This window comes from Lampetra planeri, chromosome 40, assembly GCF_965212315.1.
Source record: "Lampetra planeri chromosome 40, kcLamPlan1.2.h2, whole genome shotgun sequence".
Lineage (NCBI taxonomy): Eukaryota > Metazoa > Chordata > Hyperoartia > Petromyzontiformes > Petromyzontidae > Lampetra > Lampetra planeri.
In genome coordinates this window covers 3,727,404-3,743,426 of record NC_136146.1, presented here as the reverse complement: position 1 = coordinate 3,743,426, position 16,023 = coordinate 3,727,404, and the positions used below count along the sequence as shown (strand labels likewise).

At 50.7% G+C, this 16,023-nt stretch overlaps 1 protein-coding gene across 1 annotated transcript in view; it reads right to left on the bottom strand.

Moving 5' to 3' along the window:
* LOC144731737 (uncharacterized) overlaps positions 1-16,023 on the bottom strand; it is an 81,416-nt gene that overhangs the window by 43,262 nt on the left and 22,131 nt on the right. The window contains exons 2-3 of the mRNA XM_078612944.1: positions 13,282-13,362; positions 4,790-4,852 (exon numbers count right to left, since the gene is read on the bottom strand). Coding sequence (XP_078469070.1) covers positions 4,790-4,852; positions 13,282-13,362 — 144 coding nt within the window. The remainder of the gene's footprint in view (positions 1-4,789; positions 4,853-13,281; positions 13,363-16,023) is intronic.

The window sequence follows — 16,023 nt, the reverse complement described above, 5'->3', positions numbered from 1 at the left end:
GGCTCTGCTCAAGCCCCGGCTCAAGGCTTCTTCATTAACTCTGCCCCCACTGGCGAAAAACCGTCTGGCTTTCTCTCTCTCTTCCAAAGAAAAAAAAACAACCACGCGCACAGCGTTTCTGTGCAGCGTCTTCAGACGCAATTGCAATCAGGCGCCGTTGTAAATTGCCAATGGGCGCTTGCACTCTTGAGGGGCGCAGTTTACGAGTACAGGCAATCCTCGGTTTACGCGCCTTTGCGGTGCGCCATTTTGGAATAACGCTGCGCGCTTTGTATTTTAGACCCCTTTTATTGACACGCGCGAGGCAATTTTCGGAATAAGGTGACCCGCGACGCGACGCACGCCACCATAGCCTGGCACCGCGACCCAACGGCGTTTCCGGCAGCCAGTGCGGTACGATAACTAGCGCGCGCTTTAGCGTGCAGCGGCTCTCTTCCCGTTGACTCGCGTCTCTCGTTGTGATCGTACGCTGTCAAGTTTCCTTGTATATCTACTTACTAGTAATATTGTATTTCTTGAGTTTCGTTTTTATTTCAAAGAAAGTATATTCGTGTTCACGTGATTTTCTTTTAAATTTAAAGTATTATATTGTGTGTACATGTATCGTGTTGATTTAGGCGAGGATAATATAGGCGATTATGTCTGCGAGTGCAGCGAAATCCCCTAACCCCCTCCCCTTTACCATTATTTCTTATGGAAAAATTGCTTTTGACGTACCGCAATGTTGAGATACGAGTGCTTTTCCACGAACGCATCAATCGCGTACGTCAAGGAGTGCCTGTATGACGCAATCTAGTCATCGCCACCTAATTAGTCAAAAACTCAGATCTGGCAGACCCGTGTCGATGCGCCATCCACGATTCGCTTGTACGTAAGTGGCTGTGTGGCGCTGTGCTTAGATCGCTCAATACACAATCTGGTCCGAGTTGAAAATCCCAGTGGGTTGGCAACTCAGCCCATCAGCATCCGCTACCATCAGAGGTCTATAAAATCAGAACCGCTTTGCGAACAAAAATAAAATGTTCGTGCCACGGATTAACTGGACCCCTGTCACGGGAAAGTAGAATTTCTAGCCGCTCGTCCTGGGGCTGATGCGAGTGGTGCTGGAGATATGCACTTTGAACTCTAGAGTGAAACCCCATTTATCTCGGACTTATTTTTCAGAGTTTAGTTTGTTGTCCTTCCCCCGCACCTCCGGTTAGCAACGCTTGGCTACGTACGGTGCGAAAGAGGCTCAACGCGCACGCACACACACACACGGCATGGTGATAAAGCAGCACAATTTTTGACGGCCGCGTGTTTGAGGAGGGGGTCGGACACAAGCGCGTGCCTCAGGTGAGAGCACGACCTCCGGAGTCGTGGCTGCGCACAATCGCAACGTGGGGGCCCCGCTGGATAAAGCGTGGCACAGACCAGGCCCGCACCGCACCGTGTGGTTTGTCGGCGGCCGGGAGGAAATCTCCAGCCCAAGATCTGAGGACAGGCATGGTGCAGTGGATAACGGGAGGTCGGGCGGGGGGAGGGGGGTGGAGGGGGGGGCCAAGAGAGGATGAGGGGTGGAAAGTGGGGTCTATTTTAATTATTTCAGGCCGATAGTTTAGATCCATGCGAGCGTTTCTCTGTACGATGCAGGTTGGTAGACACCGCATGCCACCGTCTAAAGCAACAACGAGAATTAAAATTCGTGGGATTTGTAACGGCAGTGCGGTGCAATAGAGGACTAATGTGTGGCGTTATTTATTTAATACGACTGTCATCAAAATAACATTTACTTTCCCAGGAAGGCCTCACTGAACCCCAAGGATTTTCCAGGGAGGGTCCTATTAAGTTTAATAGTTTGCTTTGTGATTTTTACCCAAAAATAATTGAATGTTCCTAATTTGGCAAATTTGCCCAGCGATGGCAGCAGACATTGGCCCACTCCTTCCTTTTTTGAATAACGCAACAGGATCTCTTTAACGTACACTCTGACGCAGAAGGTGCGCACTTACGATTAATATGCCCCGCAGGAGAAAGCTCAGAATTAATTTGCACAAATCATAGGTGCTTGGTGCTAATTGCATGTTTTCCTATCGGCTATGGACACTAAATCTTCACCCCTCCCTGCAAAAACATATCTACAGCAGTTTCTCGGTTAACAGTGAGATCGATTAACGGGTTTTCAGTGAGCGTTTCGCCTCCCATAGGACCCCATGGCTTCGACTGACGTTACAATGTTGATTAACGGTAATGTTTACGTGATGCATGTAATTCCGATATTCGATTGACAGTTATTTCGTTTCACAGTTGTTTTCGTGGAACAGATTAAAGAAGTTAACAGAGGGACTGCTGTACAGTACACACTACATTATAAATTATTAAAACGCAACACTGCAGCACTATAATTATAATCAATCGTAAAGTTGATTTGGAAATTGAAGCCAATATTCTGGAAATTCTGTTCCCCATCATAGGAATGTTGAATTGCTGCCACTACAGACTCGGGGCCCATAACAGAGATGAGGAATGTCCAACACTTGCTGGATAATAAAGAAGCATTGACTTAATTTATTAAATCAATGCACAAATGATATGTGCTTGGTGCTAATTGCACATTTAATATTTTAACAATAATTTTTTTTTCAATCAATCCACGAGTTTTTATGCATGTGGGAGAAACCTGGAGAAAACTTACGCGCGCACGCGTGAGGGGGCAACATTCAATCCCCCGTGCGAATGGAAACAGATGGAGATTAATCCACTTATTGAACTCCCATACCCTAGCAATCCACGGTATGATCGGAACGTCTACACCCATGGGACGAGTTTCACGACATTTCTGCAATCCACCAACCGGGGCGGTCATAGCCACTATTGCTCAATTCTTATACGCACAATTATATTGCACGTTAATTCAAATTATGTTATACCTACAGTGACTTTACCGAAAGAACCAAAGAGTATAGATTGCACGTACAGGGAGTTTAGGAAAAAATAAAAAAATCTATTCAGGAATTGCTTCACCGACTCCACGCTGGGAAGACGCCACAGACAATCTCAATGCCGATTTCCCCACTACGTGGCACTTAATTATCAACCTCAGACGGATGATGATTGATGATGGACGGAGTGATGATCATCACCAATGATGATGATGGGCAGAGTCCACCCCCGCGACCCCAGCCAATGTTTTAAACTGCAACCTTCCACTTATTGAGGCGAGACGCTCCAACCGCACGCTTCGAGCTGAAAAAACAGGCGAGTCCCGAGAGCCATTTCGGGGATTCGTGCAGACAAGGAGGGACACAATGCACTATGTACAGTACGTTGATCATCTTTCGCACCGTACATGGCCAACCGCGCTAAATCGGAGTTGCGGGGGTGGTGGGTGGGGAAGTACAACCGAGAAGTGCAGAGCGAACAAGGATCCAGCGGCAAATTGAGTTCCCTGAAAGTCCCATCGGCTCACAAAGGGCCCCCCCCCCTCCCCGCTTGCCCACGTGGCAGCAGCAGCGGCGTCGCCGAGTGAGTTTACCACGAGGGGGGGGGGGGGGGGGGGGTGGACGCGGTGGCAGCGGCAACACCGAGGGGTGCAGTTTCCGCCGCGTAGGAACAGGGAAGTGAATGTGCGATGGCGTTGATGGTTTTACCCCGAGAGGAAGTAAGTGCAGGGTAGGGGGGGGGGGTAAGCGGGCAGCGGGGGGGGGGGGCCCATTGGTATTTGTGCCGATACTGGGCCCGGCCACCTGCTCGTGTGGTTTTCTATGCCGTTCCGTTCGTGATAACGCTCACGAACGGTGCGAATTGCAGGAGGCGGAAATTAAATTTTTCGTTGAAATGACATAATCCAAAAACCGTGTCGTCGTCCCCCTCCCGCCTCCCCTCCCCTCCACACACCCACCCAAAGTCGAGCGGCACTCCGTCTCTGTGCGTGGGCGATGGCTAGCCGGTAACTTTGTAGACCTTGTAGGTGGTATGATGATGATGATGAGTGTAGGGGTAGAGTGGAAATAGTTAATCCCTCTCAAGATGGTGTGTGAATAGGCCGTTTCCTTGACATGAATTGGATGTATTCCGTGTGATCACAAATGAAAGGGGGGAGGGGGGCACTGCACAAACGAGGCCCTGGACAATTCTGTGGAGGATAATGAGGCGAGCTTTTGGAAAGGAGCGGCGAATGGAGGTGTCTCTCGTCAGAGGAGCACGAAACGCTTTTTTATTCCACCCACCCCCCAAAACGCCAGATCAAAGGCGTGCGCGTGCAACTGCGCACAGGTCAGGCTCCGGCACACGGAACGTTACCAGCAGCGCTCCGGCAGCGCTGCGGCAACGCAGAGGCAGGCAGAGCTGGCCCGGCTGCTCCCCCACTCCCGGGGGCACCCCCCCCCTCCACCCCGATGAACGTGCGGCCGAAACGTCGCCGGAAATTAAGGGAGAGATTGGCGGCCGGTGGCTCTCCGTGTTTGCCGGCGGTGACGACGGCGGTGTCACAGGCGCTTGGCGGCTACAACGCAGCGAGTTTTGGCACGGTAGTGGGTGGGGGGGGGGGCACGGGTGGTGCATCTGCCAGCCATCACGGTCGGTCAACCCGTGACACCTGCCGGGATCGGTCTCTCCCACGATGACCCTCCCCGGTCAGCGGAGCCTTCGGCACTAGACGTGGCCTCAAAGTGCACCTGGCCTGGCACGGGCGCCGTGGTGGCATCCCTGCCACTTGGCGGCGGATAGGTGGTGTTCGTACAGGTCACAGGAGCAGGGGAGGCAGATGGCGGAGAATGCGGGGGGCAAAGTGGGGGGGGGGGGTGTTCACCTGTTTAAGGCGTCCGAAGCGCTTGGCTTTGCGCAGCAGAACTGATGCATGGAGTCGGAGTCTCTGTGGGTGTTTGGGTGGGCGGCAAGAGAAGGCGTAATTAGTGTTTACAAGAGCACTGTACAATTCAATCCAGCCTCTCATTAGGCGCACGTTGTAAACCGCTTGCTCCTTATCCTTCCTGCCCATCTCCTCCGGCATGTAGCTTCATTTATTTACCCCTGATTTGCAGTGCCAGATTAAGGCTCCAATGCAGCAGAGATTTCCAACATTTTGTGCGCGTGTGTGTGTGTGATCACAGAGCAAATGAATGCATGAATGAACCTGGCGACACAGGGTTCGATTCCCAGCCATGGCCAATGTAGGTGGCAAGTGATGTCGGGACGGCTCCTGGCCGGGCCTCATCGAGGTTGACATCAGCACCAGTGGGACAAAGCCAGCAGGGCACGGTGTTAGCCACACCACAGCCTCTCGCGCCATGCCGGCCTTGATAGGTGCTCGCTAACGGCACTCACCCCTGCACTTTGTTAATGGCTACACGGCAAGTATTTGGGGAATGGTGGTACGGTGGATAGCGCACAGTGCTACAAAGCATGGTCACCAGAGTTTGATTGCTGGCCGAGGCCAATATCAGTTGTGAGTGATATCTGAACCAGTCTGAGGCAGCCCCGAGGTTGACTCGGCCTTAAATGGGTACCTGGTGCAATGTGCTAACATCAGCAGCCAGGAGATGAAAGTGGCCAGGCGTGGTGCTGGCCACACCACTCCAATGTGGACTTGTCTTGATGAGGTGCCTGCTAAGGCACTTGCTCCACTGGTCTATATGGCTACATAGGCAACCTTCATATGTAATTGTTTTATATAAATAGTGTTTCTTCCAAGATTATTAATACATGTTTTTTTTTCTAATTTAGTATCTGTTCAAGAGACATCCGTGTCTCATGCAAACAGAATCATTTTCATGTGTACTGAACATCTCAGGAAGTAAAACTGATCATCATTTTGAACACGACATTAAATCATGCAACACATGGAAAACCAATCCTTTGCCTCTAATAAAGAGACGCTGTCTCAACGGATCTTAATCCTTGCCTGGCTAAAGTAAGAACTGTGATGCTTCGTTCTAGCAGGTGGAACCAACACAGCTTTGTCCTGCTCTGGGGGAAATGTTATTTTTTTATGTTTATAGTTACTATCGTCCGTTCTTATTTGAAAAACAATTCCAAGGTTTAAAATAGCATTCAGGTGAAACTCATCTCCATGTGCAGAGTGGTGGCAATTGCACATTCCTAAGGCTGGGCCGCCAGTTAATCCCAGAAATTTACACTTTTGATATTCCCACATGTGCACGTCCAGCCCTTTTGTTAATCCAGCACTGAGCGAGGGGGCGTCGCTTCCCCACACACCGTGCGACTGACGGGGGAGTTGTTTAGACCATACTTCACCCCGCTGGTCGGCGCAGGTTGGCGAAGGAGCGGGAGGAGCATATCTGTGTGCAGCGTAGGAGTAGAGTACAGCACTTGATGCATTTATTTGCACGAAGTTCAACAGCACATAGCTCAACAGCCGCCTGACAACATATCCGTGCGTGGCGGTTCCCTGACCAGGCTCATAACCTGCTGAGCTTCCGATGTCGGTTGCAATCCGGAGGACTGTTTCACATGCATGCATGTTGGACTTCTTTCGCACCGCACGTAGCCAACTGTGCTAATTGTAAGTGTGGGGGGTGGGTGGGTGGGGGACAACAACGAACTAAACACAAAAGCAGTCCTAAAAAAAGTAATGCGTTTTCATCGGCTTCCTACGAAGAAGAGGTACCGATTTCACCAACACCTGTGAGAGACAATGGCAGGCTGAGTCGACCCCCAGCCGAGTGCAAGTCAATCTCTAGAAGCACTGAGATCCACGCCGGCTGGAATACGCGAATGCAAATACACACACACACAGATATATATTTACAAATGGTTCGGAGACTTTTTCTTTTTTTCAAATGACGGCGCTGGCGGAGCTGAATTGAACAGGATGATGATGATGATGATGAAGAAAACAGAGGGACTGAATTCAGAATGTGCGCCGAGACAGGGAAATTCCCGAGACGATCACCTTCATTGTTTGCTTATTACATTTTCCCATCGTTATCAGAGCGCGAGGCAATCTGTAGTCTGTTGCATAACCATCAACCACAGGCCTCCCCGAGGACCTGTGGGGAGCGGTGCAGAAGAGCGGACGGGAATCTTCTCGGCCAATCGGAGTGCTCCGTTCGGCTTGCTGCGTGTCCACGGCTTGTCCCATTGGTCCGTGCAACACGCGCTTGGACCAGACATTGCTCTCCACCCGTGATTGGACGCCCGATTCTCTGAGAGCGTAGACAACTAATTTTAGTGCTCGCGGACCGCACGCCCTTTGGACATGAGGTCCATCAATCCCTGCAGCCAGCCAGCCAAAGTTTTTCGAAAAAAAAACGACAATAATTGAGAGAACAGTGTCAATTCACTGCTGGATGAAGGGCCTTCTCTAACTATGCCACGGGAGACGCGGTTCAACACTGTGGGACGCGGGCGATGCCACCCACATGCACGGGCACCTGGGGGCACGGCACGCAGCCAGACAGGAATCCACCCAGGTCATCCAGCCAGAAAACTTTTTTTTCTAATATAGTACGAGTGTGACGCACAGCAACAGACCACAAAAAACATTTCCATTCTTGCCATCGATGAGGAACAAATGTCACGTGGGTTAGCCCGTGTCACAGTGGCGAGATATCAACTACCTCGCCTGGTACGTAGAAGGTCGTGAGTTCAATCCCGACCCCGACGCCTGTAGTGTTATTTTGGAGTTTGCATGTCTCTCTCCCTGTGGTCACGTGGACTTTTCTCCGGATTCTCCAGTTTTTCCCTCCACATTTAGAATCAACACACGTTTAGAGTATTTGGCTGCTATAAACTTCCACATGACAAGCCACTTTGTTGAGCTATCATTGGCTAGGTCGCTTCTGAAATAGAGCTCTATAGCTCAGGAGGGCCTCACCTGGTTAAATGAAAATAGTTTATACTATTTCTTTTGTTTAATGAGCGTGCGGTCGTGGGTTAACTGTTCACATGAGAGTCGGGAGAGGAAATTTGACATCTCTCCAAATGACAGCCACTGGTGGGCTTGTCACGTATTTCACAATCACCAGGCGCATGCAGTTCGTAACCACGTGATTATATATATATACACATCACGAGTAGAGAAGCCGTCGGTCTGCAACGGAAATAAGGGACAGCTGTCATCATGTTCATGCTCTTCACACAATCCGCCTCCTGTACTTCGAGCCCTAAAATGTATCTTTATTTATGTAATAATGAAACGGCAAGAAAATCTTTACTGTGAGGTTTTTTTATATTCTTTAGGAATTAAGGAATAGTCCAGCGAAATAATTACATGACTAGGAGCACACATTAAAAAGCTAAAGCAATTATAAATGCACCGTGAAGTCTTCTGCATTCGTCATTCCCACCTCTTCGCTGTCTATTCGTATCAAGTCTTCCATATTTCTCCCGCCGTTTCAAGTTCAATGAACGTTTATTTGCTACACATTTAGCCAGTTACCCAGCTAGTTTTGGTGGGAACTTGCCCGCAACCACTAACTACAGAATCACTGTTGGGGCAGCTAGCCAGGAAGCTCGAGGCATGTGTGAATTATTTTTTAATAGCAGTATGATTGAGAAGATTTGGTGAACGATGGAAAAGTGGACCACGATGGGCTGCAAGGATGGGAGCCTGTGAAACCCTGCACACCAAGCCACCTGGAATAATTTCAATCGCATATTTGCTCTTTGTTTGAATTCGTGATGCTGTTGTTATAGTGATAAGTCAAGAAATATCTGGTCTGTGTTCTCTGGTTGCCCGGGTGTAACGTGGATTATGTCCTTGCCCAGCCTGGCTCAACAATTAAATCAACCGGTTTCACTTTCATCCTGTAATTCCGCAACAATTTTACCCCCCTTCCACTGTCGGCATCGTGTTCGGAGACGGAGTAACCATTCTGATTGCTCGAAGAACAGTTGCAACGCTTTCTGTTCGAGATCGGCCCACGGAAGTTGATATCACAGAGCTGCCACCAGATATCCCTTCAAGTGACCTCCGGTTGACACAGTAGAGGGCAGCACTTTCCCATATTGTACGCACACAAAAATACTATTTGCTTGTAGTACGACAGTACAACAAATGCATGAATTGTCAGTGCTGAAATTTAGTCAAAATTTAGTGTGGGACCAAAACGCAGTGCGTCATTGATGACCGAGCCGAGGACGATCAACTCCCTCCACTTCCGAGAACCCGTTTCAATCACAACCGGCTGAAACCTGGATTTGAACCCAGCCTCTCACCAATTGCCAAAGCTCAACGTCTCTGACCTCTCAGCCACTTTGGCCACCACCACCTGGCAGGCGCAAGACTTAACAAAATCTCGCTCGGAACACTCACGTCGGCTGCAATTATGAGGCAATCTATCTTTTTATCTGGCATCACCGTGCATAAAATGCTCCACTACTCAAAAACGCGCGACCGCCTTCGGCAGATGCACGGTTAACGCCGCGTCGAATACCTTTATTGGTGGGCACATTCTATTAATGTCTCATACGTTTGGTTACAAGGATGCCGCTCTTTGCTTGACTGCGTGGGTGTCTGCATCTCTTAGAGGGAGAGGAGATGTGCCTCCACCTCCACCCCCACCCCCTACCACCTCCCCGCATGGTTTTACGGGAAATTTCGCATGAGCAACGGAGCTATAAATAACGTTTCACGGTGTCATTAGCATTGTTCCACAGTTACATTCCACCTCTATAAATCCATGAATTTACTCCCCATGCATTTGGGAGAGAGAGAGAAAAAAAGATGTAAGGTCACAGGCACATTTTAGGCCATCATCCCGGGGAGGGCGAGTGAAAAATTAGTGCCATTCCACAGGCAAGTCAACAGTCATGCGCTGAAAGTCAATTTGTCCATTAAAATGTATTTTTTTTATGCCTCCCATTACACGAATCGGATCGCGAGTTGTAAGAACCGTTTACAACGACATATGCAAATTGCACGCAAATTAGTACCTTCCATTAGCACTGTTCACCACGTACGGTGCGAAAGAAGTTCAATGTACATCCGTGTTAATGCTACGCGAATGCCAACGGAACAAAGCGTTGTCAAATGAAAATAAACGATGCACACGAGATGGCAAAAAAAACTGTGATAATTCACGACCGCTCTCTCCCAGTGGATCGACGAATTTTGACCACCGATGGCCGCGATTTCTGTTCAAAGAAGCATTTCCTTCTTCACAATGTGGCAATCGTAGCAGCCGCCAGTGATCACGGGGTCAGGGGTCGAGCGACGCCCTCATGAATCGGAGTGTATCGATTCCTAAAACGTGCTGTTCGATGTGCGTTTCGTGAGATTGCTCATTGGCAATTGCAGGACCCACCTGGCGAAAAAGATATACACATATAGAAAAGTCGTTCGTATCAGTGCTACAAACGACGGGCTTGAGGTTGTTTGGCCAAGTTCTCGTTCGGTAGGTTTTTTCTTTTTTGCGTGTGGGGGCGCCCGGAGGGGAAAACGCCCGTCGCAATCAAGAGGGATAACGCTCAAAGAATCCTAACCTAGTTGCTGTACTGCCTAACTCAGTTTACCAACCAAGCACGATCCACCGACCCCACCACGATTTAAGACCAGAAGCAGGTGGATTGCTTCATTATTCTGGCAAATCGCCCGATGATGCTGGTTGATGTAATTACCAGCGAAACGTCGTACTACTACTCAGATTGTAAATGTTGTGGATTTACTCTCCAACACACCGGTGGGCTGAAGTAGTAAACTAATTGGTGTTTAGTTCACGTGACAAATCCCTTACCGATTGGCCGTGTCGGGTGGTGGAGTGTTTGGACACATTCGTACTTACGCGATCTAACCCAAAAACCTCTAATATGAATAATAATGGTCGCGAAAGCCTACGGGTTAAAAAGTATGCATGCATTTTGAACTTCTTTTGTACCATACATAGCCAACCGTGAGGTACAAGGGAAGGACGAACTGAACGCAAAAAGCAGTTCCAAAAAAATTAGTTGTCAACCGAGATTTTGAAAGCGCATAGCTCCAGTGGCTTCCTAACATTGGAAGGAAGAACGTTCCAGACAGCTGCAGAAGTACAACCAGTGAGCCTGTCTTTGTTCGATGGTGAGCCCCAAGAGTCACTGCTGCTGCTGCTGCTACTGCTGCTACTGCTGCTGCTACTGCTGCTACTGCTGCTGCTACTGCTGCTGCTACTGCTGCTGCTACTGCTGCAAGGAGCGACGTTTGCGCGATGATGGCTCATACGAGGTGTCGTGGGTTCATCATTTGTGCTCCACAATATGCTGGACTCCAGGGGAGCATTGCCACCACGTGGCAGGAAAGCGCTGTCGATGCAAATCGGGCAGAGTAGTTCGCTGCGGGTTGGACACGTGTGCGCAGGCTGGAGAGGGAGGAGTGATGAGTGAGGAGGAGGAGTGAGGGAAGGTTACGGAGACAGGCACTGGAGTGGCACCCAGAGTTCAGTGACGACCAAGGAGAAGGGAAAGACCTGAAGCCAGAAACGGCGGTGACGAGACCGCAAGAGTGAGCGGAGCGTAGACGGGAAAGCCAGCCGCGCCACGGACAGTGTGGTGGCATCACGAGGAAGGTCACGGATTCTCAGTAACGAGCAGAATTCACAACGCGTGGAGAAATATTGCTGGGCCTCACAATCAACCTTTCATTGCACAAAAAACAAGAATCTCCCGCATAGCCTGAACAGGCTGTTTGGGCAAGAGCTATTAGCGAGCAAGCGCCTATGAAGGCCCGAACGGCAAACAAGGGGGTGGGGGTGGCCAGTTCCACGCCCGGCCGCCTTTGTCTCCCCAGTGGCGATGTTTTTACACACCGCACCAGGTACTCATGTGAGGCTGAGTCGACCTAGGGGAGGCTCAGAACTGGTTCAGATAATCGTCACTGGTGTTGGCGGCGAGCGGGAATCGTGCTCGGTTCACGGGGTTCCTAGCGCGGCGCGCTCACCACTACCGCTCCGATAACACAATGTCCCACCCTCGTGACACGACCAACATGGAATCGGTGCGCGCCAACACACGTTTGCCCTTTGGGGTTTGCAAAAAATACGGGGGGAAAGTTTCGAGGCGTTGGGGGAAATAAAAAAATAAAATCTTTATACGCAAGAAGCCCTTTTATTCCGCAAGCCCTCTGGCCAGCCATCCATGCGACAAGGTCTTAAATCGCAGGCGCCATCCGTGAAAGAAACCCCAGGTATCACGGCGCCCAAATCCACACAGTTGACAAAATCTATTTCGTCCCCTCCAATGCGACGCGAGCGATCTCGGCGGCCGAGTACGCCGACGCGCCGCCATCATCACGGCAACTTTTGAAACCCATCTGTCAATCAACCCACGCACTGCAGGAGACCTTGGCGGTGCGCGTTAGTCACGGGGGCGTTGATGTTTGGGGACGTCGAAGAGGTGGTGGTGGGGGGAGGTGGTGGTGGGGGGAGGTGGTGGTGGGGGGAGGTGGTGGTGGGGGGAGGTGGTGGTGGGGGGAGGTGGTGGTGGGGGGAGGTGGTGGTGGGGGGAGGTGGTGGTGGGGGGAGGTGGTGGTGGGGGGAGGTGGTGGTGGGGGGAGGTGGTGGGGCGTGGATGGAGATGGATGTGGAAGTTGGGAGTCGGAGTGGAGGTTGTTGTGTGCTTCACAACGCTGGATGGTAACAGGTTCGGGTTCATCACGCGTCACCGATGTTAGCTGTGACAGAGAAATTGAACTCCACTTGCTGGTTAGGTGGTGTCACAGCACCATGACATTAACCACAACTTGCGCCACTGCTCCGGGCTTGCGTGTAATATAAAGAGGTATGCAAAGACTAAGGCATTGCTGCCTGCTGTGCGAGTGCTCAGCTCACAATCAAGAAGTTGTGAGTTTAGATGTCGGGCTCGACTCAGCCCATCAGCGTAATCACTCAAGGGCGGATAAAATTAGCACCGACTTTGTCGAAAATCAACAACGATTCACACAGATGGACTGACATCCCCCCCCCCCCCCCCCCACGACAGCAATGTGGAATTGCCACGACCGGCACCGGCTGTCGACCCTGTGCTCCGCACCGCGACAAACTCGTTGCGTCCTCTCGGGGGCGAGTGACCCACGACGGCCGGGGTCTGTCCCGGGACGTGGTGCTGTCGTGCCTTCCACACGTCCAGTGGCCTCAAGGTGCAGCTAGCCTGGCACGATCGCGGTCGTGATATCACCGCAACTTATCGGCGAATGGCAGCTATTGTTGTCGTGGTTGTCTCCGTGCATCTACGGTGCGTTTGTGTGCTTGTGTGAATTTTATGCGCGCGCGTCGTTGTTTCTGTGCGCATGATATGCGTACGTACATATGTGCATGCATGCAGGTGTGTGCGTGCGTGCGTGCGCGCGTGCGCGCGTGTTTGCTTTACCTGCAACGCATGGGAGAGTTTGTGAGGACGGCAGCTTTGGGTGGCACCGGGCAGCAAAACTGGTGCAAGGTGCCCAGAGATCTGTGGATGCGCACACACACACACCAAGATCAATGTGTCCCCGTTAGCGGCAGTAGTAGTAGCAGTAATAATAACGTAATCTCAACCATGGCACAGCATTCACTCGCTCTCGTAGAGAGAAAGAACGAGTCAGTGGTGACCAGCCATGATCTGGTTCCAACAAAATCGGAGCACCCGGATAAATGCTGATGTTTTACACACCGCACCAGGTGCTCATTTGAGGCCGAGTCGACCTAGAAGAGGCACAGGACCCGATCAAATATTCGCCACCGTTATTGGTCGTGAGCGGGAATCGAACTTGGATCACCGGGTTTGTAGCGTGGTATGCCAACCACTACACTACCGCTGTCATGAACACACACATACGCACAGTTGCGCAGAAAAAAATCGTACGGACATATCAGCCCCCGTCTGTGACTCCGCGAGTATATTCAGAGAAGCAAATGCAATTATTCGGATTTTATATTTCGCGTTAACGCGAGTACACGTTGCCGCAGCACAGCACACAGTGTCCACATCATGCGCGTGTGCCCCTTATTAATGCAAAGCCTCTCTAAGCCACGCATTCTGCACACCAGATTGCCACGCACTGTACACGCAATTTTTTTTTTTTTGCCAGCTGACCATTTGGCAGGGCACGGAGCGACGCACGATGTCGCACCGCACACAAAACGGACAACGGCTTGGCCCACAGCTGACGCCCTTCTCCGCGCACACATTTCGGCTAAAGCCCTCGCCGACCCAGACACCTGTATATTTGGGGTTTGCCTATTCTCCCCGTGGTCGTGTGGATTTTTCTCTGGAGTCCTCCGATTTTGCCCTCCACATTCAAAATCAACGTCACGCGTTTAAGAGTATTTGGCCGCTGTGAATGTACACCTGATAAGCTACTTCGGTGTGATATAATTTGTGGCAAGGTCCACTTCTGAAAAAAAAAGAGTTATAAAGCTCAGTGGGCCTTACCTGGTAAAATAAAAACAAATTTTTGTTGAGTTTATAGTCAGGTCCTGCAATTTTCATATCAGGGCTCTGCGACACATTTCACCACTATCGAGTCATGGCATAGCCAAGACGGTTGTGCTTACAGCACAGTATCGACAGGGCTTGGTTATTGCAACTCGCTACCCTACGGGACTCCTGGCAAAAACATTTCCAAGCCACAGCATGTACAACATTCCCTGGCACGCATCGCGATGGGTACTGCAGGATCAGACTATGTCCGTCCAGTGCTCGCCGAGCTACATTGGCTTCCAGTTGCCGAACGAATACGTTATAAGGTTGCACTCATTACACACAAAGTGCCCGCCACAAGTAAACCTCAATACCTTGCTGATCACGTCAAGGAGCGTGAACAATCATGCAGACTCCAGTCATCCTCGCAGAGGCTTTTGGCTAACCATCGAACAGAGACGGTCATCGCACGCTTTGAAATGCACTTCTGCGGCCGTCTGCAACGCTCGTCCTTCCGATATTAGGAAGCCACTTGAACCATGCACTTTCAAAATCTAGATGAATACTAATTTCTTTCGAACTGATTTTTGAGTTAAGTTTGTTGGCCTTCCCTCGCACCTCCGATCAGCACGGTTGGCTCCACATGGTGCGATAGAAGCTCAACGTACGTACGTACGTACGTACAGCGCGCGGCGCTTCGAGCGGGCGACTCGCGGTCGGGTGGACGCAGGGCTTTAAGCCCCACTCACGGGTCGACTCACGACGTCGTCGTCACCAATACACGGATCAAAAGATGGTTTTTCTCCTTGCACTATGCAAGTACCGTACATAGCCAACCGTGCTTAATCGGAGGTGCGGGGGGAGGACAACAAACGAAACACGTAAAGCAGTTCTCAAGAAATTAGTGTTCAATCTAGATTTTTAAAAATTGTACACCACCTCCTCTCACAGCCGTGCTGTAAAGACTTCAACTGCTTTTGAGAAAGGGAATAAATGTCACGCCCAGATGCCTGGGTTCTTCCGCAATGCAATGGCACTGTTTTCCCATGGCAGGCCTTCAGTTTCTCCACAGGCTGACCCACTGTTGTTGACTGCCCCACACCCAATGGTACCAGTCCCCCCCTTTTATCGACCCCACCAAAGGGGTGAAGATAATGGGGCGAGTCGACCCCCGAACCGGGAAACTCGCTCACCGTCGTCGTCACGAACAACACGGACGCAAAACACAATTGTCCCCAAGGCTTGTTCGCCATTGACCGGCTCCTCCTCTCGACAGCCGTGCCGCCACAGAGACTCCAACTGGGTTTTCGGAACGGCAACAAATGTTTTGAAAACTGACGCCTGGGTCGTTCTTCCAGCCAGTCCCGTGACGGCACCGGTGTTTCTAAGCCGGTGGATCGCTTTGGTGCCGCCAACAAAGCGATGGTTTTAAACGACACCAGGATGGTGGAGGGTGGGCGGGGGCGGAGGGAGGTCCCATCACGAATTGGGAGGGGGGGGGGCACCTTACCAAACAGAAGCAAAAATATTTGGTGGTGATGGTGTGTTGGCAGTGGTGCACAAAGCATGGCGAACAAAATAACAACTCAACACACTCGTCAATAGCACCGTGTGTGGCATGTAAAGGAATTCAAATATATATACAGTAAATAGGCAACGTTTCGGGCAATGACCCTTCTTCAGCGCACACAGAGAGGCCAGAGAGAGTGG